Raw genomic sequence first — 27,289 nt, forward strand, 5'->3', positions numbered from 1 at the left:
CTTAATTCTTTCCTATGAAACGTATTGGGAACTCAAAAAGTCTGCAGCATTTTTTGATCATTGAAAAGTCTGGTTTTGGGGGATGGTACAGGAAGCAGGAACTATTCAAATTTCTTGTGTTCTCCAGTACGAGAAAGGAACTTTCTTCTCTGGTGTATCATGTGGAAGTATAACTGGGGGAAAAGTGGAATGTAGGAGATCATTATCAGAATTAGGAATGCATAGTAGTCAAAGGAGAAATTATATTTGTTAGGTAAACTGATGGAGTACAGGTCAGCCTGTGTGACAAAGGGCAGAGCTGCATATATTGTGAGCAACTCTCCTGACATGCCCATCGGGTACAGCACGATGAAAAGCGTGTACCTGGCCCATTTGATGAGGTAAGGCAGATGGTTTAACAGACTGAATGTATAAAAGGAGTAATGGATAATTTCTGTGATTATCCAGGCAGTAACAAACAGGAGGACACTGTCTTTAGTCTGTACCTCTTTGACACTATGTGCTACTCCTCATATTAGAGAACCTCTTGACATCACCTGGAAAGAAGTCAGGACAACAGAAGATGGAACAATGCCAATAGCACAATGTAAAATCTCCAGTAAGGCTCCAGTTTGGAAGAATTTCCAAGGCTTTTCTATTGAATAATAAAGGCTATGATAGCTCCCTTTAGCAGATAGGCTCTGACCAGACCAACTGCTATAACCAGCCTCCCCACTGTCATCCCCACATTGTAGATGACCAGGTACGCAGTGGCCAAAGGCCCCAGGCCCTTCTTCCTTTTCGTGCCACTGCCTTCTCTGGGCCCGGCCCGGCCCAGCCACTGCCACCCCCATTCCCCTTAGTCACTGCCTTCTTTCATAAATTCTTGACTTACAAGATCAGCTGTCCACTGGACATCCAGCTGGATGCTCCACAGGCAACTCCAAGTCAAAGAATTCATCACTGAATCTATTGTCTCCCTGTTCCTTCACCCATTCTGACCACACTTTGTTACTGTGGTGTGGATTGGAGCAACCCTTCTAGGTTCCTCAGATTAAATCCATTGTCAATCTGTTATATTTATATCCCACATTGTGTGTCATAGGTTGGGTTCTCAGAAAACAGGCTGTTCAGGGAGATTAGCACACATGTCCTTCCTGGAAAATGCCCTAGTGGTCAAAGAGAGGAAGGAGGATTCGGCAGAAGAAGCTCTGGGGACTGCAGCCTCCACTAAGGCACCAGCTGGGCCCACAAGGACTCTAAAGGTGGGATAGCCCTGGGAAGGATCCTAAGTCAAATGACAGACAGGTCTTTTCCCTATTTTTCTTGTAACTATGTCATTGGTTCACCAAGACTCTCTCAGCTTCCTAGCTCCCAATGCACATGTGCTGATCAGATTTGGTTTCTTATTCCTCCCTCACTGTCTCTCCTCTACTGCAGACTTGTCCCCATCCGTTTCCTAGAAAATCACCTTTTATCTTTGGCCTACCAGCCTCTTACCTCATCCGCTTTACTGTGCCTTACGCATTTCTGCCAGTGTGGTTGTGTCTACTGTATTCACATGGCACCCAAAGCCCTTCGTGAACAGGTTTCTTACTAAAACTCTGGCCAAGTCTTCCAAGTTCTCTGCAGCACTTCCATTCTAGCTCAGCTGAGCTTCTTATATTTCCCTGAATGGGTCAACCTGAACTACACAGTTGCTCCTGTGCAAAGCTCTGTCCTAGATATAAAACAGGCTACTTCTTGGCTGCTACAGTACTTCTTTAACACTTACACATCCTTCAATTCTCAGGTCAGAGAGGAGCTTATCTTAAAGATTTTCTGACTCCTATAGAGAGAAAAGGCTCAGCTCTTCTCCGGACTAGCTCATGCAGGCCCAGATTATAGTTATTATGCTTTTTATAATTCTTTTCTATACTGGTTCCTCAAAAGACCACATATTCTTTAGATTAAGAGTGATGTCCCTTCCCATTTTATATTCCTCGGTACAATTTCTAGTTTAGAGAAGAAATGATAGAGAAAAGCATGGGATTAGGTGAGGGAGGCAGGTAGGAAAGTAGACTCAAATATGTCTTCAAGTGGTTCTTCAGTGTTTTCTGCCAAGCAACATATTTCCTGACTTCTGGTGCATGTGTATTTCAGTTCTCCACACCTCCTACCCACAAGTCCCTTAAAACAAATAAAATATATTTGGTTAAAAGAAGATTGAAAAATGGGAGAGGGTGTTTTACTGGGCCAAAAATGCATACGTAAACATTATTATCTTCTATTAATATCTGATGGTAATATATGAGTTACTGAGAATTAGGACATCATGAGTCATAATTTCAAACATACATGGGAGAATGCTGCAGGGAATATGGAAAGTATTCTCCTTAAGTGCTTGGGTAGCCTGTTTACAAACAGTACCAAAGCTCACAGTTGATGTCAGTTGATGTCAGTGTCCGTGAGTTTCTGGAGTCAAACTTCATCCTGTAAAACAGGAACTGGAATGTCACAGAGTATTCTTGGTGTGGCAAATGAGACCTCAAAGGTGATCCCATTTCTATGTGGGCCAGAGCCCTAAACCTGAAGGTATCCATCCATGTTTCAGAAAGCAGGACCCTCTGCCTTTCCTTCTGCTGACTCTTCTGAAGACAGGTGCGTCCTTTGCCATGATGTGAGGTCCTCACTTAGCAGTGCTGCCCTCTGATTCCAGATCTCTCTGTCCTGGCTGAATACTGACTCCAATGTGGCTCTTCTCATTGAAATCATTCCTGCAAACTTGATGAACACTGGAATGACTACAAGGCCCTGGGAATCCAGGAAGCTTCAGTGTTTTATTGGACCAAGAATATCTGGAGACATATGTAACAATTTTCTCTGATAATTCCTGTATCCTTAATTGTTGGCATTTAGCAACTCTCAGCAGCTGTTCCAGAGACTTCTCTAGCCTAGAAGAAAGCTGGTTTTTGGAGAATGCGTTTTCATCAATAAGAGACTGGGCAAGACTGAGTTATTCTTACACTGGGCAGTAGGGGCCTATCATTTACCTCTACCTTAAATACCTCTTTATCTGAGTAGAACCCAGCCTCTCCCTTACCTGCTCCCAATCCAAGGTCTGTTCTTCTCATTTTTTCTCTTTTTTTAACTACTAACACTGTGAGGTGTTGATTTTACATCAATCCCTTCAACTCACTCATCCTTAAATCCTCTCACAGCTACAACTGGGAGCCTCCCTCCTTTCCATTTATTTAAGTCTTCAGGGGGAATTTCCCCAAATCTATCTGTTTCCATTTTTTTGCCTTTTTTTTCAGCAGGGGGCAGTGATGTTTCATTTACTTTTTTCTTCCTCAACATTTTCCATTAAGGTATGACCAGATTTCATACTAAAGGCAAAAGCCAAATGTCATTAATGATTTTAATAGTCATCTCTGTCTTAAAGGAGCCCAAATAGGACAATAGTATCTCAGGGTTTGATACGTTGTGATTGTTATATTCCTTTGGAATATAGAAGAGGGCAAGAGTGAGCAGGAGCTACATGTGTTATATTATGTAAATAACAGCTGAAGACATGATGCTCAAAGGGTGATCTATAATAGTCAAAATCTCATGTTAATCTGATGTAAACAAGAATTTTATTGAATGTCAGCTGCAAATCTTAGGGCAAAGGGAAGGAGAACTAGGCTTGGTCCTGTGACTTGTAATAAAAACTAAGGACTCTTCTGTTGTGAGGGAATATGTAAATGGAGGAGGGAGGCTAGCGCTTGATTTGGACTTTGTTTACCGCAGCAGTATCCAAAGTGTTAGTTTAGCTTATGTTACCAGAGCGTGTACTGGAATAACTTCAGATGAGAATTCTCTCATCTGTCATTGTTGATAGTTAAAGGAAAATGAATCTAGAATTGTCATCATAGATGAAGCTTATGTTAGTAAAATTGCTAAAATCTAAATAAATCAGCGAAAATGGGACTGAGAAGCCTATGTGATTATCACACAGTAATGAGACTATATTTTTTCTGAGAACTTGGTGAATGTCAGTTACTGCTGCTAAGTGCTGGCCTTATTTAATGCTCACTTCTACTGGCCCTTGTCTGAGGAACACTGTTCACTGGCTCTTTCTTTTTGAAAGTCCTTTTCTCTCCTGTTTATTGTGTTCATTCCTATTTATCCTTCAGAACTCAGCTCAAACTTCCTTTCCAACATTTCTTATTAGGTGAAATCCTGTTAGCATCTTTCAAACCTCTGTAGCGATCATTTTTCATAGTTTGTAAAACAACTGCAATAGTCACCAATAATTTATTTTATACTTTAAAATAGCTAGAATAAAGGATTTTGAATGTTGGAATCAAAAGAAAAGGTCAGTATCTGAGATGATGGATGTGTCAGTTAGTCTGTTGTGATCATCCATAGTTACTCTGTGATGATTAAAATAATTTAAATGGAAAAGGTGAGACAAGTTAACTAAGAAAGGCATCACGCCTGCTTTGGGTGTCAGAAGGGAATACAAATATTAGTCCCTTAATGGGTACAGGGACAAAGAGGAAACTATGTAAACAGGATGACTGTGGGGCCCAGAGTGTTTGAAGGGACTGTGTCATCATGCAGTGACTTCAGCGAGAGCCCATCCTGCTTCCCCGGGACAGGGGACACCTGCGGTGGCCTGACTGTGTCATGGCTGCCAGGCTCCTCTCCTGTCTGGCCTTTTACTTTCTTGGAGCAGGTAAGCCATAGACGGAATTTTCCAAATTCAGGAAGGACGATTCCTCCATGTTGGATTATAGTCCTGGCTTAACATCAACGCCCAGTTTGAACTCTGTTGCCAATTTTGTCTCCTCCTTCGCAGATGCTGATATCTCCCAGATCCCACTACACTGCACGACAGGGATAGGAAAGAAGATTATCCTGGAATGTTCTCAAACCATGGGCCACAACAAACTGTACTGGTATAGACAAGATCCAGGGAGGGAACTACAAGTGATCCATTACTCATATGGTGTTAACACCACAGAGAAAGGAGAGCTTTCCTCTGAGTCGACAGTCTCCAGAGAAAGGACCGGGCACTTCCCCCTGACCCTGGAGTCTGCCAGCCCCACACACTCATCTCAGTACTTCCGTGCCAGCAGTGAGTACACAGCGCTACGTGGTCACCCACACCCTGCACAAAAAGATACTCTAAGGTGAGGAAGTCCTGCCTTCAGAGTTCTCTCCTTAAATTGCAGAAGCCACTATAACTCTCCAGGCTCCTCAGCCCTGGGTACCAGCAAGGTCAGAGTGATACTATGGACTAAATCTAACCCTTGGTTGATCTCTGCCAAGCTGGGGATTGGTCCAGAGCTACAGTCAGTGCTGACTTCTCCCTCGCATCTAACTCCACCTGTTCATGTGAGGCTTGTGCATATTTTGTCCTTCAAAATAAGTTGGCGTAATATTTGACACCAGTCTTATAGCCACCTACAAGAAGTCTTTATCCACTGAGAAAAGGGACAAGGTTTCTTTGAGTTTTCCAATAGGTTCTCTACCTCTGGTTCATGACCCCTTCCTTGTGTTAAACCAGTCCCTTCATAGCAGTCTCTCCAAATCCCTACTTTTCCCAGCCCCAACCCTCTCTCCACAACTCCAGGTCTTCAGCCCATGCCTTTGACCTTGGAATAACAGAAGGAGCTGACCTGATTACTTTCACTGCTTCCCCTGTGAATTAATGTAATCTTGGTAAATCCACATGAGGCATAAGGAACAGAGACTGTGCAAAGGAAGCTCTCCACCCACTTTTCCAGACTCAGCCCTGGGTCTCCTTGGAGATGACTCTGACCTTCAAAGGCTATTCCACAGAAAGATGCTGCTTTCTGACCTGTGTGGGCTGATCCCGGGGGTGTGCTTTCCATCTGCTGGAGGCCAGATCTGGAACCCTGAATAGATTGACTTTGCACAGATAGTGAACTAAAGTATGTGGCCTGTGAACCCTGAAAACATAGGGGTGCTGAGTTCAGATGTGAATTCTCTGTCTTGAAGCTACCAAAGAGTAAAGTCACAGAGACTTTGCCTTGGTTTTGCCTCTTTAGTAAAGTGATTTATATGTTATTAAAGAACCATAAATGTAAAGCATATTTGATTATAAAAACCATTGCTTGTTCATTTTTGTTTAAATTCTACAATATCATTCACTCCTCTTTCTTCTTTGTGGGGTCCTTCTCTTTTCCTTTTCCTTATTTTCTTCTTATTTTTGTGCTTTTTGTTCTCCCTTTTCTTCATCTACATATGCATTTTGAACAATATCATCCAGTCTATTACTTGAATTGAATCTCTCATTATTCCTAAGCTCCTCCCTAAACTGTCTATAGATATTTCTACATCCATATTTCATAGGCCCCTAAACTCAGCTTACCTCAAAACAGCCACCCCAATATCTGGCTCTTCCACCACCTGTAGCACCGCCTATACCCTATTTCAGTAACTTTGCTACCTCTTATTACTAAAAATTATTCCAATGTATCTGTGATGGTGAGCCTTTAAGAGCTTTTAATGATACAAACAACCCACTGTGGCTCTTGTTCCATAGGTTCACCACCGCTGGTATAAATCATTCTGTTCCATTATGCTTATCCATCCTCAAACTCTTGGACATTTGGATTGTTCCAAGTTTTAATCTATTATAAATAGTCCAACTATGAACATTTATATATATATTTTTGTGAGAATACACATTTTTAGGAGTGAAATTGCTGAGACACATGATATGTGTATGATACATTTAAAACAAAGCTGCAAAATGTTTTCACAGGTAGCTCTTTCATTTTCCATTTCCACCATCAGATCTTTCCTAGCTCTTGCCATTTTCCTACCAATTATATAATTGTATCTCACTGGGTTTTAAATTTTTCATTTCATTAATGATGAATGATGTTGAGCATCTTGTATAAGATTTAGTAAAATATCTGTTCAAATTTTTACTCATTTCAATTGGGTTGTCTTTTTATTTATTTAGTATGTAGAGCCCCTTTTCAGATACATGACTTTCAAGACTGTAGCTTGTCTTACCATTTTCTTAATTTTTTAAAAAACAGTTGTGATTTCTTCAATTTCTATAATTTTCTTTGAAGAAATATTTAATTTTGATGAAGTCCAATTTTTCAATTTCTGTTTTATGAATTACTCTTTTCACATTACACCTAAGAAATAACTAAGCCAAGGTCATAAAGATTTTTTAGAATTTTATAATAAGTGTTAGCTCTAATACTTAGGTGTAAGGCACGTTTTTAGCTAATTTTTCTATATAATGTGAGGTATTGAACCAAATTCACCATTTTTGCATAAGATCATCTTTGTACCACTTATTGGAAAGAGTACTCTTTCCTCATTGAATTTACTTTACATGTTTCTCAAAAAACGAATTAATTGTAAGTAGGTAAATGTATTTCTAGATCTTGTACATTCCCTCAATATGTCTATTCTCTGTTAATACCATGCTCTCTTAAATACTATATAGTTTTATACTATGTTTTGATTGACTATTGTTAAGTCCTCCAACCGAATCTTACTTTCACTATTCAAGCCCTTAAATGCCTACATAAATTTGGAATCAATTTGCTAGTCTCTACAAAAGGTCTTTGTAGGATTTTGATATAGGTTACATTATATCCATTGATAAATCTGGGGATAATTTCTAATTTAACAATACAAAGTCCCCCATGATTATAGATTGTTTCCTTTTTAGATTTTTTTATCACAACTTTTTCCATTTTTTCATGTATAGGTCTTGCATTCCTTCTGTTCATTATATTACAAAATACTCTTCTTTATGATGCAATTATGAAGAATTTTTGCTTTTATTTTTCAATTATTAGTAGTATATTAAAACATTCATTTTTTGTAGATATTCTATACTACAACATTATTGAAGTTGTTTATTAGTTTTACAAGTTTCTTCATAGGTTTTATAGGATTTTTTTCATACAAAATGATGTAGCCTGAATTAAAGATGATTTTATTTCTTTCCAATCTGAATGAGTTCTATTTTAATTTCTTACCTGACTGCACTGGCTAGTATCTCTAGTACAATATTGAAATAATGTTGATTTTATTTGAACATTTAATCATCATGAAATCTCTGTTTCTTTAATCATAGTTTCTTCTTTAAAGCTTACTTCTTTTGATAGCAATACAGCCACTCTAGCTCTTGTATTGTTACTACTTACATGACCTATCTTTTCCCATAGTTTACTTTCAGGTTATGTATGTCTTTAATTCTAAAGTGTTTTTCTTGTAGTCATCACATGATTGGCCCTTAATTTTTGTATTTTCCAATATGAAATCATTCAAGTAGATTAAAATTTGAACATAAGACCTGATACTATAAAACTACTAGCTATTAGTATGAAACTACTAGCACAAAGCACAGAGGAAAGGCTTTTTGACATTGGTCTTGACAAAGATTTTTGGATACTACCCCAAAAGCATAGGCATTAACAGAAAAAATAAACCAATAAGATTTTATCAAACTGAGAAGTTGCACAGGGAATAAACAATCAGCACAGTGAAGAGATAAGCTATGGGATGGGAAAAATACTTGAAAGCCACGTCTGACCAGGAGTTAATATAAGAAATTTATAAAGAACTCAAAAACTCAGTATCAAGCCACACATTTAACAAATAGGCAAAAACATGAACACACATTTCTCCAAAGACTGTATACAAATAAGAAATGTTCATCACCAATGATTATCAGAGAAATGAAAATTAGAACCACAACAACATCTCAGACCTGTTAGAATGGCTATGAAAAAGACAAAAACAAGTAAAGAAAAGGTACCAAATGTTAGTAAGAATATGGACAAAAACGAAGCCATGGAAATTGCTTATGGAAATGTAAATGAGTACTGCAAATTAATATGGAAAGAAATATGAAGATTCCTCAAAAGAGTACAAGTAGAACTACCATATGATGTAGCAATTTCACCTCTGCATATATATCCAAAGGATATGAAATCAGCACGTGGAAGAGACATCTGCACTTCCACATTCATTGCTGCATGGTTCACAGTAGCACTGTTCACAGTTTGATGGGTACAAATTAACCTAAGTCATCCAGAGGATTTAAAAAATGCTTTAAAACAGGAAATTTTGGTATTTGCAGTAATATGGATGATCTAGAAGACATTATGCTAAGTGAAATAAGCCAGGCACAGGGCTGGGGATTTAGCTCAGTGGTTCTGCTGCCTGCCCCGAAAGCACAGGACTGGAGTTCGATCCCTGGTACCAAAAAAAAAAAAAAAAAAGAAAAAAGAAAGAAAGAAATAAGCCAGACACAGAAAGATAAACACCGCAAGATTTTACAGGTATGGAAAATCTAAAAAAGTCAAAATTATACAACAGAGAATGATTGTCACCAAAGATTTGGGTGAGTGCAGTAACATGGGGAATAATAAGATGCTGGTCACAAGGTACAAAACCTCAGTGAGAAAGAATATGTTCCAGAAATACATTTTACTGCACAATGACTATGATTAATAACAACGTATTGTTAAGAATGTAGACTTTAAATGTTCCCAACTTATGTACACACACAAAAGTGGTAAGGGTGTGAGGTGATGTATATGATAATTAGCTTGATTTAATCATTCCACAATGTATACATATATCAAAATAACACATCACATTGTATACCATAACTATATCCAATTTTATTTGCCAATTTAAAATAAATGAATAAGTGAAACAGAAATAGGTTGGCCTTCAACTAAGATACAAAAATAGCATAATAAAAATTTATTTTTACTAAAATTATAGTAATTTTGAGTTCTTTTAAAAAGTGTGTTAGGGCCGGGGATTTAGCTCAGTGGTTCCGGTGCCTGCCTCTCAAGTGCAAGGTCCTAAGTTCAATCCCTGGTACCAAAAAAAAAAAAAAGTGTGTTAAACAAGTGTTTGAATAAAATTCAAGTAACTGTTGAGAGACCACAGAAATCCATGAAGACATGTGTGCATTACTGTTGGCACAGAAACACATAGGTTTCTGCCCTTAAAAAAAAGACAGTATCTCCCCTTTGCTTAGAATTTTCTGATTGTTATTCTTTGGAAGGGATTTGCCGACCTCTTCATTCTGCTATAGCCAACTCTCTCCTGTGTGAGCCAGTGACTCCTAGGAGCAGGTAGCTCTATGCGAAATTTGAAAAACCTTGTTCTGAGCTTGCCAGGCTGCAGGCCAGGTTCTAGACACTGCAACCTCCAGTTCCCTCCCCAGTGTCTCCTCCCCCAAGTTCCATGGAAGCTGTCATTACCCACACATGAGGGCATTTAAGTCCAAAGACAGAAAAGAGTTCCCAGAACATGCACCGGGGTTTTATACAAATATCCATATTGTTAACAAGAGATTTAGCCCTACTGCAAACAATATTTCCCATCAAAAGTAGAAGCTCCCCGCTGTGAATTCTGCAAAGCCCTTTGAACATCCCTCTACCTGATACTGCTGGGCAATACACCGGAAGCTGCTTCATGGTGGTCTCAAGAGGGAGGCGTATCCAGCCTCACAAGATGCCACCTCATCTGGGGAAAGGGCCTCTCTTATAGGAGCAGAGAACAACCCTTTCCAGAATCTTCACCACAAGATTTTCCTGTGCAGTCTGATGTGAGCTTCATCCTTGTGCCTAACTTCAAAAGGCCAGAAGGCAACATCTCCCTTATCTCCCTTATCTCCCTTATCTGCCACGCCAGTATGCACAGGAGCCAAAAGACATTCCCCAACATATGGCCAGTTCAAATTAAATTACAATCCATTTCTAAGATTAAATTACATCTGTTAATATCCTGTATGTGCCCTTTCAGCTTTATTGCTCTTCAGAACAGCCCCTTCTCAAATCCCAATCATGTTCATTACAAGGCTTCTCCTCATCCTGGTCCTGATCTTGGCCCTTTAGGTGCTTGAGATAATATCCCACTCTAAGGCACATTGTGACACACACTTTCTGTGTAAATGGACCCCTAAATGCTATAACTGTTCACTCAAGTTCTCCAGCTAGAGACCCTGAAATATCTTCACTGCCACTTTTACACTCTCCTTCTTCATCTCATTCACAGTCACATCTTTTTATTATTATTATTCTTTTATTGGTACATTTTAGGTATACAATACATTTACATTTCTCATTGGGAACTTGTACCTTTACATGATGTATCTTGGTTCTTATTTTTTCCCCATTCCCTGCACTCCCTTCACCCCTCCACCTTAAGACTTTGTTTCCATTTTTTCCATTTCTCATCATTTTTCTTTTCCCTTCTTTCCTTTCCCCTACCCCTCCCACTTCCCCTACTCCTTTGGACCTTTTTTTCCTATTTCACATTATCAATAATTCATTTTAATCATTGGTACATTTTAGGTATACAATATAATGACATTCATCATTGGAAATTTGCACCTTTACATAATCTCTCTTGGTTCTTATTTTTCCCCCTTCCTCTGTGCTCCCTTCAACCCCTCCATCCCTCCCTATTTACAAAGATTTTGTTTCCATTTTTCCATTTTCTCATATTAATTCCATTCCCTTCTTTCCTTTCCTTTCCTTTACCCCGCCCACTTCCCCTTCCCCTTTGCCCCTTTTCTTCCTATCAGATCTTTTAAATATCTACTTATTAAATGTTCTCAAATTCCACCATTTTCTGACCCTAACTTTAGGCAACTATGTCCCCTTCTTGAATAATCTTTAACATCTTCCAAATGGATCACATATCTGAGGTCCTTCTCCTGCTCCAATCCAGTTCATTATCTGCAATTAGGATTAGGATTAGAATTTAGGTGTCAATATCCATTGATTTTAGGTGTACAACAAAACGTCTTTATGTCCAAGTATTAAATTACAAGTGTTTCTTAACTAACATGGCCCAAGCTACAATTCTTAAACTCCATATAGATTCTTGAGCTAAGGCTTGTACATTACAACAGTGAACAGGCATATGCTTACTCCAGCAAAGAAACATGTACAATGCACCCACCCTTAACCCATTTTTTTACATTTATGATCTAATCATATACAGTAAAATCTTGGGTTGGGGGCATAATTTGTTCTGGAAGCATGCTTGTAATCCAAAGCACTTGCATTTTAAAGCAAATTTTCCCATAAGAAATAATGGAAATGCAGATGATTCATTCTATGACCCCAAATTATTCATATAAAAATGATTGTGATGCTGAAATATAATATAAAATATTAAAGAAAATGCAAAATATAAAGAAAAATAAATTAATCTGCACTTACCTTTGAAAACCTTCATGGCTGGAATGAGGGAGACAAGAGAGAAGAGAGTTATTGTGTAGGATGACTTTCACTGTCACTAAAGGAATCACTGCTATCATTTGGCTCACTGGAATCTTTCTTTTCTTGGAACTTTAACATGGAACCTATCGAATGACACTTGCTTTTACCTGCTTTTGAGTATTTTGGAGGAATGTGACATTGCATTGTTGTTCAGCAGATTTCATCATTTGCACCACTATGGACTTATTTGGGTGGTGTTTTCTACAAAATTTTGGACTGTTTCCCACATTTTACATATTTCTCTAATCTCATTTGAAGTGAAGGATTTCTCCACCTTTTTCTCATCTTTCTCTTCAGATTTCTCTTCCATAACCTCTTGCTGTTGAGAGATGATCAACCGCAATCCTGCAGCGAGAAAGAGAGAGAGAGAGAGAAGAACCATTGGCTCAGTCATGACCATGTGATGTTCAGCATGATGGACTACTCATATTACAAGACATTGGTCATTTATCAAGTTAAAATTTATTAGAAATGTTTGCTCACCTTGCAGAACACTCGCAGAGCAAGTTACTCACAATCTAAGGTTTTACTGTTAATCTTTCAGTGTTCCCGAAAGTTCCATTGTACTTTTTTCCTCACTGCTGAGCCTTTACACATGCTAGTCACACTGTATAGAGTTCTCTTCCTGTCTCTATTTATTTACCTGTTCCCCTAACTAGCTAATCCTTCACGTTTGAGGTACATGCTCTAAGACACCATAATTATACTCTGACTGTGGTAAATGTCCTACAGCATTCTGAACTTCTGTTGTAGAATATCACATATTTGATTAATTTGTTAGTATATTTTGATCAATAAGCTTACTATAAAATATGCTCAGTGAGGTCAAGAATCATGTCCATGGTTTAATTTGTGTATCTCTATCATTAGTTTTAGCTCTGAACAAGATAGTTGCTCCATACGTAAAAATTCATTGTCTAAATGAGTAAACCAGGCTTATACCAGTTCTTGCCTCCCAGCCAAGACATGATCTCAGACCTCAGCATACCTCTCTCCCAAAAGTGTGGCTGCAATTATTTGGGGATTTTCATGTTGGAAAAGGTTAATAATGACCTCTCAGATTGTTCCTATCCTGACACCAGGAAATTGTGAATATGTTATTTTACATTGCTAGAAGGACTGCGTAAAAATAATAAAGTTAAGGAGCTTGAAATGCAGACATTTTCCTGGATTACTTGGATGGCTCCAGTATACTTACCAGAGCCCTATAAGAGGTAGTCAGGGGGATTAGAATCAGGGAAGAATGTGACAATGGCAGCAGAGAAAGGAGTGGTGCCCTTGAATTTGAAGAAGGAGCTATGAGCCAAGCACTGTAGGCACCTCTAGAAGCTGGGAAAGACAAAGCACTGGATCCTCCCTTGAAGCTCACAAGAGAAGCAGATCTCAGGCAACAGCTTGATTTTAGGCCTGTGGATCTCATTTCAGACTTCTCCACTGTACAGAATAAAGACAAGAAGATGGAACTGATAAATACAAGAGCAAAAGTTAATGGGATAAAAGACAGAAAATGGTAGGGAAAATAAGCTAATTTTTGTAGGGGAAATAGACAGCTATTTGTCAACTGAAAGACAGAGAACAAATGTAATAAATAAGAGAAGTCAAGGAAACATAACCATCATGATAGAGTATACCTTTAGAAAAAATAGTTTGTGTTACTCTTTGCAAATAACCTAAAGTTTAAATACAATAAGTCACATTTTATGAAGACACAGTTTAACAAAGCTAACCCTAAAGAGGATAGAAAACCTAATCAGAAAAAGGGTTAAAAGAAAACAGATTTGTCAGAGAACTTTCTCACAAAAAAAGCACAATTCCACTTGGTTTCTCATGGGGATTTTATCAAACCTTTTATACAACACTCGAAATACTAAAAACATTCTTGTTCTCTTGGACTTTGCATAAGTTGGTCCCTCTACCAAGTTTATAAGAACATTTTGTTTTTTCTTAGAAGTCTTAACTGAAACCACATCACCTCTATGAAGCTCTCTGTCTCCACCAAGAAGTATAGAGGCTTCTTACTCTGTGCCCATGACAATTTAAAAAAACTTCAACTTTGCAGTTTTGCTTTATGATCATGTCAGACTGCTCTCATTGGCAAGGATAATCTTTGAGAGACTGGACTCCTCATCCTTTTATCCCTGGTGCTTGACTGCTTAGGTGTGTGCAAGATACACTGAATACAAAATTATAAGCCCAGGGGAAGAAAGATCTCTTTTTGTTGTTGTTGTTGTTGTTTATTCCTGTATCCCAGTTTTTAGTGCTATATTTGATGCACATAAAAGACGTTCAATGTATGATTGTTCGTAAAATAAAAGACTTAAATATGCCTTTGTAGACTTGACTGTGAAGTTGTGTCCCACCCTCCTCTACTCATGCCAAAATAATTTATGTTCTTAAGTCTCTCATGCTCATCCATCTTCCCTACTTATGTGGAGGCCCCATTACTTTGCAACTTAAAATAGGAGCTAATGAAGAAAATCCCTGTGGAAAAAGATAAAGACCTGACACACGAATAACAATATTTCAACTTTTCTAATGTTATTTATAATGCCAGGAGCAGCTGGTGGAAGTTAAGTAACTACCATTCCTATAAATGACTCACCTATAAATGTGCAGGGACAGACTCTTCCAGCAGGGGCCTCTACAATGATCCCTGAGCTCACAGGGCTTTTCAAAGAACTTCCCTGCCACTCAGTGCACCAACACTTGGGTGTTAACCTCTGCTAAGCAGAACAAATCCACCTCTCCTTGCTCCTGAGAGGAAGGAAAGACAGAGGGACACAAAAAGTAACCCCTAGAAAAGAGATTTTTAATTTGGAAATTATTCTCTTTATAATAAAAACAGGAGAGCACATTCACTTCCCCATCCCATACCCTAAGCTCAAGTGAGTTTTCTCATGAAAGACGCAAAACAACAACATGTGCAAGTCACCATCTCAGCAGCAGCACAAAAAGAGGGGAAAGGGGTTGTATTTAACTGCGTGTCCATTCTAACAATCATTCCCTAAAACTATTCCCCTTATTGAAAGCAAGATAGTAGCGCATAGGAAGAAAAATTGCTAAAACAAAAACATGTTCAGCTGGATGGGATATGCACTTTGAAACAGAAGTACTTACATGAAGGTGTGATTCCTCAGAGCTGTTTGGGATAATTTAGGGTGTGCTAAATGCTGAAACCTATCAGTTCAAAAAAATATAGGACAACTGAAGGATACAACCTCAAATGGATTAAAAGCAGAACTTTAAAGAAGATATTCTACGAAAAGAGATCCAACAGGAATTTAAAGATGAAGTGGGCTGGAGAAACCAGTTCTTATAAGAATATTCAAGGTTTTCAGAAAACATAAAAAGAGTTGGTTTAGGGCCGGGGATTTAGCTCAGTGGTTCCACCGCCTGCCTCATAGTGCAAGGTCCCGAGTTCAATCCCTGGTACCAAAAAAAAAAAAAAAAAAAAGAGCTGGTTTAGGACACTTGACAATAACGAATATTTTAAATTTCAGGAAGTCAGAGAATAGCATACAAAATATGGTTTTAGTTTTATAAGTTGGAATAAAAAATAATGTCTGCAGGGCCAGGGATTTAGCTCAGCGGTGTCGCCACCTGCCTCACAAGTGAAAGGTCCCGAGTTCGATCTCCGGTACCAAAAAGAAAAAATAATAACAATAATAATAATTTCTGCAAAAAGAAAGCTCCATACTGTTTTTTAAAAAAAAGAACGAAGAAAGAAGAAAAATGTAAAGAATCTTTGAAAAATTCATTGTCACAATAAATAGGAAGTAGGAGATTGTCCTTTTGGAAATGGGAGGGGGAGCAAGGGACGAGGGAGGGCCAAGGGAGCAGAGGGGAAGGAGATGAAAAAACGGCTGAGGGCTGTTATGCATATGCACCAACTCCCCACCAAGAACGTAATCCTCATGTACTGCCGCCAGGCACTAACAAAAAATAAAAATTGAAAAAAAGAAAACTTCACTGTTAACAGCTGGAAGTACAGACTTTGGAAACGGATCAACCCACTTAATTTCCAGTTTTGTCAAGTTACTTAAGCTGTCTAAAAGTAGCTTACTGCTCTATGAAATAAAGTCAGTAATATATTGCTCTAAGAGGTTTTAGTTGAGGAACTCTATGTGAATTGTCTAATACAATCCCCGTACAAAAATAAGCCTGAAATGATGGTGTTAATACTGCTGTTGGGGGTTGTGACTATCCTAGGTTCTTGTTATCCTGAACAAAGAATTGAGCAAGTCACACAGAAGTAGCAGTCAAAGTACAGATTTTTTAGTCAGGATCTGCTGCTCAGGATGGGAACGGGTCAGTGAAAAGGGCTCAAGGGCCCCAAGACACCAAGTGTCAGAGCCCCTGCGTGGTTTTTACAGGGAAGCAGTAGCTCTCCGACACCGGGGCAGTATTCACTCTATTCAGGGACAATTCTCCTCCCTCCTATTCTAGGGGGCAGTTTTTGTCTCTAAATAGACATTTGAGGAGCTGTCATGGCATCCAAAGCCCACCAAAGCAGGGGAGGCAAAACCACAATTAAATGAGATTATAATTGAGTTGAGGTCACTTTTAGGATATTTATGGTGCATGTGTCCTGAGGCATGGCTTAATTGCTAGAGGTGAATATTCTTTGTGGCTTCTAGAGAGCTTATTTGGCGACACCTTGAGACTAGAGTGCAAATGCCTTCTTGTCTTTCCCATCTTTGGTCCAGCTATCAGAGGAGGCACTCCATGGTTTTTGGAGAACGAGTTTCCTCTTCTATCCTCTGGCATTCAGGCCCTCTTGTTTAAGGAATTTTTCCTCTCCACCTCCTTTGTCAATATTAATGATAGTACTAGGAGCAACACTACTAGCTACTCCTCTAGAAAGGAAAGCCCAAGAGACTCATTACTATGTGCTAGGTATTACTGTAGCCCCTTCACGTGAATTCACTTAATCCTCACAGCAACTCCATAACAAAAGTTAATTTACTTGCCTAAAAGAGTTGCAAAACCAGTATTCAAGACTGGGAATTCTCTCTTCAGAGCCTTCCATGTTAATCACTAAGCTAGGGGTCTTGATAGTTGCTAACAACATCACAAATGAAGTACTCAGACTTGTCAGAAATAATATAAAGGAGAAGTGAGAGTGTACACAAGTAAGAGCCAGAAAGCCTATTCCTTTTCTCTCCTGCCATACTTGTCAGGCCCCTCGAGGGAACAGCTTTTTGTCTCTTGGGAATTGGTGAGATCAAGAGTTATAAGGAAAAAGTCAGATCCTGTGATTTCAAAGCTCCAGTAAAAGAGTTTTCTTTTTAATCATGGTCAAAACATAACATTGGACTTTCTGGTGGGCATTGCTTGTAATTTCTGCATCCTTCTCCAGAAGCTCAATATCTAAAGTGGAATGGAGGAACCAAAGCTTTTCTGGACTGTCTTTAGGACATCGGTCACGATGGAATATCCTGGTGTGACCCGGGGCAAGGACTACAGCAAGTTCACTGACTCCGTGTTTTCCCCAAAATAAGAGCTAACTGGAACAACCTCCCTGGACCCAGCCTTAGCTGGTGAGGGCCAATGTCCTGCAGAAGAATCTACCTCACTATTCTCTTGCTCAGTGGCTACTCTATAATGGCAGGTAAGGCAAGGATAGGCTGATTGAGGCTGGCATTTTTTTCCAGTCAGTCTTATTTTTGGGGAAATGCAGTAGCTTATTATAGACAGCACTAAAGATTTCCCTGATGAGTACAGTATTTCCACAAAGAAGAGAGGGATTTTTCCTGGCCCCAGCAACATCTGTGTATCTCTGTCGTAACAGTTCATCTAAGGCAATTCACAGCCATGTCCCCAACTGACCTAGAATCAGAAAAACGTCTCCTTAGAAATAATGTTCAAACAATAAATAGCAAGTCACATCATTAGTGTTTGATCCTCCATGTGTCTCTGATGTCTAACATCCCCCAATTTCCATAAAATGTATTTTCTCCAAACCAAATACTTTTCCCGAGCACTTACTGGCACACTAAACAGGACAGAAGTATCAGGACTTCTCCTTACCCAGGTCCATCTAGGAACCTTTAGGAAAAGGTGTTTCTGCCCCAGATCCAAGTTCTCTTTGAGCCTATTTAAGCCCTGCTGGGTTTTCCCCAAGTTTGTGTACAAGTGGCTGCTCTATAACCTCGGCTGTACTTTTCCCCTCCCACAGGAGCCCCAGGAGTGGAAGGACAAGACCACGAAGGACACAGGCTTTGTGTAAAAAACATGCAGAGATTGAATAACATCCTTGGAAATGAGTGACATTAGAGCGGGCAGAAATCGGAGTATCTTTGAAGTAGAATTTAATGTTTGGTTAGAGCAGTAAGATGGAAGAGTTCTAAGAGACATGCTCAGAGCAAATACTCAAGGCCTCATGACATTATAGTAAATTTATGGTGATAGTTTGGTAAAAATTCAAGAGACAAACTGTCATATCAGAAAATATATAACATGTAAAGGAAAATAGAAAATTCACAGAGGTACAAATAAAATTGCCATGCTGATTCTTCAAGGGAACAACATAAACAGGCAGTTAACCCAAATGAACAAAAGGATCACATACTTCAAAGTCTCTGACACTGTGTGAGAGGAGGGAGTGGTCTCTCTGGGCCAGGAAGTAGAAGGAAGTGTTGGTACCAGGAATTCAATTCATCACAGTGCCAGGCTTTCTGCATCTGATGCTGCCATGTGCGCCAAGCTCCTGTGCGGCATGTTCATCTGTGTCCTGAAGGCAGGTGAGTGGTGGCCCAGATGAGGAAGCCCTTTCGTTGCTTTCCAGGCTCCCACTACAGAACACCTCTTTGTGACTGTAGCATCAGCCTCCACTCCCCAGGCTTTGTCCTTATTTGACCTTTTTTTTTTTTTCCTTCTTGCAACACAGGAATCAAGGGTGCTGAAGTCACACAATTCCCAAGATACAGGGTTGCCAGGACAGGAGAGAAATTAACTCTACAATGTTCCCAGAATATGAATTATTTAACAATGTACTGGTATCAACAAAACCCAGGATTTGGACTGCAGCTGATCTATTACTCACCTGGAACTGGCAGCATCGAAAAGGGAAAAGTCCCTGAGGGCCATCTTGTCTCTCGAAGTGAAACACAGTATTTTCCCCTGACCCTGGTGTCTACCAGTGCCAACCAGACATCTGTGTACTTCTGTACCAGCAGTCACGTCCCAGTGCTGCATGGCCACATCCTGTTTGCACAAAAAAGGGGGGAAGCAAGGAGGGAGACCCTGATCTTCATAGCCCTCACCTTAACCAAGAGATCCTTCCTCACTAGGCTGCACAAAAGCCCTGCCCTGCCCTTGGTTTTCCTTACTTCCCTTTCTCCATTTGGGTCCTTCTAGGACATCTTTCCTGTTTAAATGAAAGTCTTTGCCACTGATGGAAATCTCCCTAAGCCACAGGGAATTAACAAAATATGAACACTTCCTAAAAGAATCTTCACTTTTCAGAAACAAAGGTAGTGAAATTTTGATGAAATTGAATTCCCGACAATCAAGTAAAGGAAAAAAAATCCCTCAGATATGCAAAGATCCTTCAAAGAGTCTCAAAAGAATCTCTCAATGGTAGATGGGCAAATAAATCCATAGGACTTCATGGGATGTGCTGTGGCCTGAGCAGCAGGAATAGAGGAAAAGGAGGTGAGTGAATATTTCATAGGTCACATGTGGACCTAGGGGCATCCAGAGGGGGGAATGCGTGTGTGTGTGTGTGTGTGTGTGTGTGTGTGAGAGAGATAAATAAAATATGTTCATTTAAGGGGCTATTCAGGACCAGAACCTCACTTGGGTAGAAGTAGATGAGTTTTTAAAATCACTACTATGGCCCTTGGTAGATAGACCGGTAAAGTAGCAGGTTAACCAAGTAGTTTCCCTGAGGAGGATATTGGATGACAACTACCTACATTCCATTTCTGTTGCTATGTAACAGACCACTATAAATAGAGCAGGTCGAACAACATCAACCCGTCATCTCACAGTTGTTTAAGTCAGAGGTCCAGAGGCTGGATTCTCTCTGGGTCTCCTAAGGTAAAGCCGTGGTGTCATCTGGCTGCCTTCTCATCTGGAGCTCAGCTCCTCACTTCAGCTTATTGCTATTATTGACAGGATTTAGTTCCTTGGGCCATTGGACTGAAGACCCCTTTTCCTTTTCGGCTGTCCTTGAAGGGTGGCTCTTAGCTCTTGCAGTTTATCTGGTCATCTCCATATTCAAAGCCAGAGGTGCACCCCAGCCAGACCTTTCTCATGCTTTGTATCACCTGACTTCACTTTTTTTCTATAGGCTTTGTGTTTTAGGGGACTAGATTAGGTTATACCTGCCTGTATAATTTCCTTTTTGTCAAATAATGTAACATAAACACAGGAGCAATACATCATCATATTCTTAGATTCTATTCATGCTCAAATGAGTGAGAATTTTCTGTGGACAAAAGTCATTGAAGGCTATACTTGCAAACCAAAGCAAGCAGGCTTGCTTTCTCACAAGTGACAAAAGGTACCAGAAATAACCCCCTGAAGCAGAAATAAGAATCCATTTTTATTGTTGCGAATTTCAGAGGAGCCACTGGGAAGTTAATAGCCTTCTTCTCTGGCATTCTCAATAGCAGGCATCCTTCCCACATGATGGCAGCACACAAAAAGAAAGGCATTTTGCATGGGAAACTAGCACATTGCCCTTGGAAGGATGATACCCCGTGATATTCCTGTCGGAACCATTCAGGAAAAGAAATGATTAAAATAGAACACGTGCAGCTCACAAAATGTATACAGTAAGAACAAATGAGTGCCTGGACAGTGAAGACATTTAAACTAGTATTTATTTCAACAAAATGCAATCTGTCTATAAGTATATATTCAGTTTGATAACAATTTCTCTAACTGTGTACAAGCAAAACAAGAGTTGAATAGCACAAAGGAAATCTGGCAGACACTTTTGTGGCTGCTCCTGCTGTTAACATTGGGATCACACTTTGCCTATGGACAGAGGCAATTCTGCTTCGATCCGACCCTGGCTAATGAAGGATGAAGGCACAGGTAACACAGGGCACATGGAACACGGCAGAAAACAATGCAGAAAAGGAGGGTATACTAAGTTTGTTTTGAATGTGAAATTAAAATTAGTTGGAAAAGAATTCCTGCAAGAAAAGTTTTAAAAGTCAAATTGCTTTCAAAACAGGTTTTACCACCATGTCTAAAAACCTAAGCACATTAGGTAGAGAAAATGAAACATTCAGAAGTAGTGGCTAAGAGCACAGGATTTGCAGTCAGAGGGAAAGGACCACTTCAGAACCTCAGGAAGATGGTAGCCCCACTCATAAACTTCTGTTTCCACACCTATAAAATGAAGTAATATATGCATCTCAGGACTGGGGTGAAAATTCATTGAAACAATTTGTGAATAACACAGAGATTGGTACTGAAATTATACTCAAAAGCATTGTGACAAAAGCAGCAGTAGAGATAGTGTTTTGGATAGCTGTTTGTCTCGTAAGGGTTTAACCTCTTTATTTCTTGACTGATTTCATTGTCATAACACATCTGTAAGGGGGTACTCCTTATATTCCCATTGTTATAGGCTGAATTATGACCTGCTGCCAAATTTCTAGGTCCATGACTTAACTCCAGTACCCAAGAATGTGACTTATTTGGAAATAGGCTTTTCACAGAGGTAATTTAGTCTAAGGGTGATATCTTAATGCTTATGAAATAGATTAGGTCACAGACACACAGAAAGGAAAGACCTTATGAAGACACAGGGAGAAGATGGCCTTAGGCAAACAGGGGAGGGAGGCCTCAGAAGAAACCACCCCGTCCTATCTTGTCTCAGAGTTGCAACTCAGGAATTGTGAGCAAATTTCTGCTGTTTAAGCCCATCTGTGGTGCTTTGCCCAGGCAAGATTCGCAGACTAACACACCCATTTCCATTAAAGAAATTGAGCCACATATTGGTTAAACAAATTCCCCAAGCCCATAGAAGTCATAATTTCCAGAAAGGGATTCAAGTTCAAACCTGCTTTAGAATCAGTCTTTCTAAATGTAAAAAGAGTGGTCCTCATTTTAAAGAATGTGTTGTTTGGAAAACAAAACTATGTCAGAGAAGATATAGAAATATGAAGGGAGAAATAGGCAGAAGTAGAAAGCAATATTTTGTGGTTTAAAACAACATAAACTTGCTACCTTACAGTTCTGCACGTCAGAAGTCCAACATGGGTCCCTCCTGGATAAAACAAAGGTGCTAGTGTGACCATATTCTTTTCTGAGGATGGAGGAGACAATCTGTTACCTTACCTTCTGGTTCCCTTCCTCCATCTTCAGACAGCAATATACCTTCTCTTCCACCCTTCTGCCTATTCACCTGTGCCTCTGAATATATCTAGGGAAGCCACTCCACTTTTAAGGACCTGTGTGATTAGATCAAGCCCACGTAGGTAAACAGATCATCCTCTCTCTATCAAGGTCAGCTGGCCATCAGCTCTAATTGCATCTGCAACCTGAAGTCCCATTTGTCACTACTCAAAATACATTCACAGGTACAGGGATTACAACTAGGCTGGCCTATTGCTGCAATGTTCCACCAGAGGGCACTGTCATATTCCTTTATAAAAACGCCAAATACCATGATGACGAGAGAGGATTGTTTAAAAGGAGCACTGTATTATCAATTAAAAGAAAGCACACCAATATGCTTCACTGGGGTCCTTCAGTGGTGAATAATAAATGATGAATTAAAATGTAAAGTGAATTCCTCAAAATTGAAAGGGCTTGAGCATAGATCAAAAGGGGATTTGAAATATAGTGAGAATCTATAGTCTGTACCTGGACTCAAAATTCCAGACCAAAAATACATTGCTGAATGTTTAAAAGTTAAAGCCTGTGTTCTCTGGCCGAGATTTTGAGAAATGCCTCCTCCATAGGTAAACACTGTATGATTGCTTTAGCCAGGATACTGTTGCAGAGATGGGTGCATGAGAAATGTTGCAGATTTACCAAGTGGCACCTGTAAGGAGAGGGTAGAACAAGGAAAGAGAGGCAGGGATGGAGCAGCAGAGAATATAAAATGTAAAGATCAAGGGAGATATTCAGAGCTCTCCTACATCTATAGGACTCTTCTTCCCAGTCCCATTACAAAGGACACAGGAATCTGCCCTCCATCAGTGTCATAAAGTAAGGTCCCCAAACTCTTGAATGTGTTGGGCTTGGGTAGAAGAGGTCAGAAGCATGGAGTTAGGAAGGATGCTGGGAAGCAATGAGCCAGCCCCTAAAATAAGCATGTTGAGACTCAAGTTGATAGCATCCGTTTTAGTGTCTTGATTGATACAGAGCAGGAAAGAAGAGACCAGGAGAACTTCATGGTCAAAAGGATAAGGTCTAGAGGGGCCACATTCTGGGGACAGTGAATTAGCTGTGGGGCACAGGAAGATAGAATCAGCTTCCTCCTAACCTTGTATTAATATAATATGGAAACTGCTTGGGAAACACGATAACACTTCGAAGTATAATTATCCACCTCTATAATGTTAGAAGAACTACAGGATGTGGAAGAATCCAATGTCCATTAGATGATGGGCTTAGCTTTGTGGCTGTGGGTAAATTGTGTGAGAGTTTTGAATTTGAACTTTGAGGTGGCAAAATTTACTAAGTAATATGATATTATTTACTTCAGTGGGCTTTATAGAATGAAAACTACTTTCCTTCCTTGAAGACCTCCAGACCCACAGCTAGGATATGGAGGAATTTCCAAAATGATATAAACACCTGTGGCTGAAGTAGAGCCCAGCTGGGTCCTCACACTCTTTGCCAAATGGGGATGATGCACATATGGAAAAAGATCAAACATTCCTCCTGAGATGAGAGTGGACATCACCCACATGGAAACTCACAGAGCTGTGACAGGAAACTCCCATGGTGACAGAAAGTGAGGACAAAACTCTTGCTGAGCTGAGGGCAGCCCTGAAAACTAGGATGAGGGCCCACTTCCTGCCTGGAGGTGAAAAATAATTTGGCAAAATACTGAAGGGCTCAGGGAAGCTCTTGCAGTAGGTAGAAAGAGAGAAGGGATAAGAAAGTCTGCTACCCTCCCTCCCCTCCTACATCACAGTTCCCACAAAGCCTAACAAAGATTTAAAGTCTACATATCATCTCAAAACAGCACACTGTACCCTGTGAATATATGCAATTTAATTCCTTAATATGCACTATACTGTATCCTAATTTTTAAAAATACTGCACAGTTTATTTGAGCAAACAGTAATTCACAAGTCAGGCAGCTCCTGACTGCAGATGGATCTGGCTCTGACACAGGGACAGGAGGGGAAAACCCTTATGGGTGAATTCCACAGATGACACTTGAGTAGTAGTTTTTCAGTTCTACAGAAGGTGGCGATGGCTGTGGCAGGGTGGGGGAGTGTCAGCCCTTTGACTTTGTACCCTTCTGTACCACTTGCATTTTTACATGAAACAAGCAATAAAAAGGATTTTAATAATTTTGTTCTTATAACTAGCCTTATTTGTTTTTTTAACAAACATTTATTGGTGCATTTTAGATATACATAGTGATAACATTCATCATAGGGAATTTGTACCTGAACATGATGTATCTTGCTTCTTCTTTTTGTCCATTTCCTCCCTCCCTTCAACCCCTCTTCCCCTACTTATTTACAAAAGCTTTGTTTCCATTTTTTCCTTCTATTCTCCTTTTTTCTTGTCTCTTCTTTTCTTTCTTCCTCCCCTCCCTTGTTCCCTTTCTTGTGTGAATATTTTCTTCCCATTTCCCAATATCCATTATACATTTTAGTCCTTATTTCCACTTTTGTTTTTTCACACCAGAGAAACAATGAGATATTTAAACATGTGTGTCCAATTTATTTTACCTAAGAATATTATCTCAAGGTACATCCATTTACATAGAAATGTCTCAAGCTTATCCTTCTTTATGGCATAGTACTACTCCATTGTGTAAAAAAAAAATCCACACCTTCTTTATCCATTCATTGGTTGATGGCATTTGGGCTGTTTCCAAGATCTAGCTATTACAAACTATGCCACTATAAACATGGGTGCGCATATATCTCTGTGCTGTGATGGTTTTAATTCTTTTGGGAAGACACCAAGAAGGGCAATAGCTGGGTGGAATGGAACCTCTAGTTTTAGTTTTTTGAGGAATCTCCACACTGATATCTACAGTGGTTGCACTGGTCTACACTCCAACCAAGAGTGGAGATTTTAAAGAGAAATTATACCTTAATGTCAACTATACCTTAAGTGCAAATTTAAAAACCCAGCTCAAGGGTGTTCAGGAAGGAAGATGTCCTCCTTTGGAGAAGGAGACAGAAGTGGAACAAGAAGATAGATCCTCAGACACCGTCTTGAGGGAAGCAGCTACAGCTAACTCTGATCTGCTGAAGGGCAAAGCCATTGTTTGCCCAGGATTTTTTGAACTGATATACAGTGGTAAAACAATCCATGAGGAGAATCTCACTGAGTTTTTACACCCTAGACACTTGCAGAGTCTAAAAATATATTAGTGGCTAAACAAAGTCAGGAAGATACTTGGTGGGGTTTGTTTTGTACACAGTAGAAATGTTTCCCAAAAATAGGAAAGTACAGTTTTGATAATAACATAAGCTTCATGTTCTCACATTTCTAAGTGATAAATATGGTATTCCAATTGGTACTATAAAGTCCAAAATATATAAATATTTGACAATTTTTACAAGAGCATATTAATAAGAAAATGTGCCACATACATAAAGAAAATTAGCCTCAAGAAAATTAAGGAACATAACACTGATCACAAATGTCCCCATCCTGAGATGAGAGTGTTGCCTTTGTAGACCTCAGCCCCTTGAGGAAAGGGGAGTGGCTTCTCCCATGGAAATGCCTGTAAGGATCAAGAGGTTTAGGAAGCAGAGATGCTGCAGAGATAACTAGAGCCTCCAGGGCCGGCAGACGCCTGTCTGATGTTGCCATAGGCTCCTGGCTCATGGGGTGCATGGTCCTCTGTCCTCGCAGGTGAGTCCCAGAACACACAAGCGACCTGTAGTTTTGTCTCGCAGGCCTTCACTCAAATCCTTTCCTGAGACTCGACATCAGGTGCCCCTCAGCTTTCTCTAGCTCTGTCTCCTTTCTTCACAGGCCCCCTCGAAACCCAAGTGACCCAGACACCCAGATACCTCATCGCAAAGACAGGAAAGAGCACGATAGTGACTTGTTCTCAGAATATGAACCATGACTATATGCATTGGTATCGACAAGACCCAGGCCTGGGCCTGAAGCTGATCTACTATTCAATTAATGTTAAAATAATCGAAAAGGGAGATGTTCCTGATGGATACAGTGTTTCTCGAAAAGAGGAGAGTTTTCTTCTGACAGTGGACCAGGTCAACACCAGCTACACCTCCGTGTATTTCTGTGCCACCAGTGCATCCACAGCATGGCACAGCCGGCTGCTCTCTGCTCAAGAAGGGCAGCCATGAGAGTGAGGAGACTCCTTCCTGGGGAGGCCCCACCCCAACCAGAAGGAGAATCATCCCAGCCACCAGTGACCATAGAAGTCCCCTCCCTTCCACAGCTCTGGGGACTCTGGGCAATGCAATCTCTCTTTGGAGCTTAAATCTTCAAATCCAATTCAGCTGTTGCCCAAACTGAACATTTCATTTGCAATCAACCCTCAAAATGTTTCCAGTTGCTATTCTTGTAGCTTGGGGGAAAACACCAGGTTCTGAGTTCACTTTCACTCCAACATTCTTCCCTCATCTCAGCAGAAGATCCTGCTAATCAGCAAAATGTGCAAGCCAGAGATGCAGGAGTGCTTTTCACCATCTCCTGAAATCCTTCTTCTGTTCCAGATCCATCACCATGTCCTGAACTTTCTAAGTATGCGTTTGCTTGCAAATTTTATTAATTTTTCTCACCTCACTGATAATACTGTGGTCCAGCACACATCATCTCTCATCTGAATTCCTCTAAACACACACAAGTATTTACCTTGTCTACCAGCCACTACCTGCTCC

At 39.9% G+C, this 27,289-nt stretch overlaps 1 protein-coding gene, 2 long non-coding RNA genes, 1 pseudogene and 1 gene segment (V, D, J or C); 2 read left to right on the top strand and 3 right to left on the bottom strand.

Annotated features, from left to right (window-relative positions):
* The window catches only part of LOC101709223 (T cell receptor beta constant 1-like), a 225,627-nt gene that overhangs the window by 142,408 nt on the left and 55,930 nt on the right, over positions 1 to 27,289 (top strand).
* LOC101714129 (T cell receptor beta constant 1) overlaps positions 1 to 27,289 on the top strand; it is a 197,134-nt gene that overhangs the window by 122,111 nt on the left and 47,734 nt on the right. For 3 of the 50 annotated variants that reach the window (XR_015449873.1, XR_015449880.1, XR_015449885.1), the window contains exons 1-2: positions 4,055 to 4,681; positions 4,805 to 5,087. The exons of 43 other annotated variants lie outside the window; for them this stretch is intronic. Coding sequence is in view for 1 of the 7 variants with exons in the window: in XM_087207606.1 (XP_087063732.1) it covers positions 4,633 to 4,681; positions 4,805 to 5,083 (328 nt within the window). In the remaining 6 variants the exon portion in view is untranslated. Of the gene's footprint in view, positions 1 to 4,054; positions 5,102 to 27,289 lie in introns of those variants that run through there. 4 more of the 50 variants (XR_015449882.1, XR_015449892.1, XM_087207606.1 and 1 more) reach the window with 3 other exon arrangements.
* On the bottom strand, positions 64 to 745 carry LOC110343868 (very-long-chain (3R)-3-hydroxyacyl-CoA dehydratase 2 pseudogene; annotated as a pseudogene).
* LOC147828951 (uncharacterized) lies at positions 11,518 to 12,343 on the bottom strand. The gene is made up of 2 exons (XR_015449900.1): positions 12,204 to 12,343; positions 11,518 to 11,714 (listed from the first exon to the last, which is right to left on the bottom strand). It is a non-coding gene; the product is annotated as an uncharacterized LOC147828951 (long non-coding RNA).
* LOC106010711 (uncharacterized) lies at positions 12,550 to 19,022 on the bottom strand. Its single transcript, XR_002388068.2, has 2 exons — positions 18,835 to 19,022; positions 12,550 to 12,608 (listed from the first exon to the last, which is right to left on the bottom strand). It is a non-coding gene; the product is annotated as an uncharacterized LOC106010711 (long non-coding RNA).

This window comes from Heterocephalus glaber, unplaced genomic scaffold (genome assembly GCF_053883595.1).
Source record: "Heterocephalus glaber isolate CG9 unplaced genomic scaffold, H.glaber_assembly_v1.0 deba00000818, whole genome shotgun sequence".
NCBI classification, from domain to species: domain Eukaryota; kingdom Metazoa; phylum Chordata; class Mammalia; order Rodentia; family Bathyergidae; genus Heterocephalus; species Heterocephalus glaber.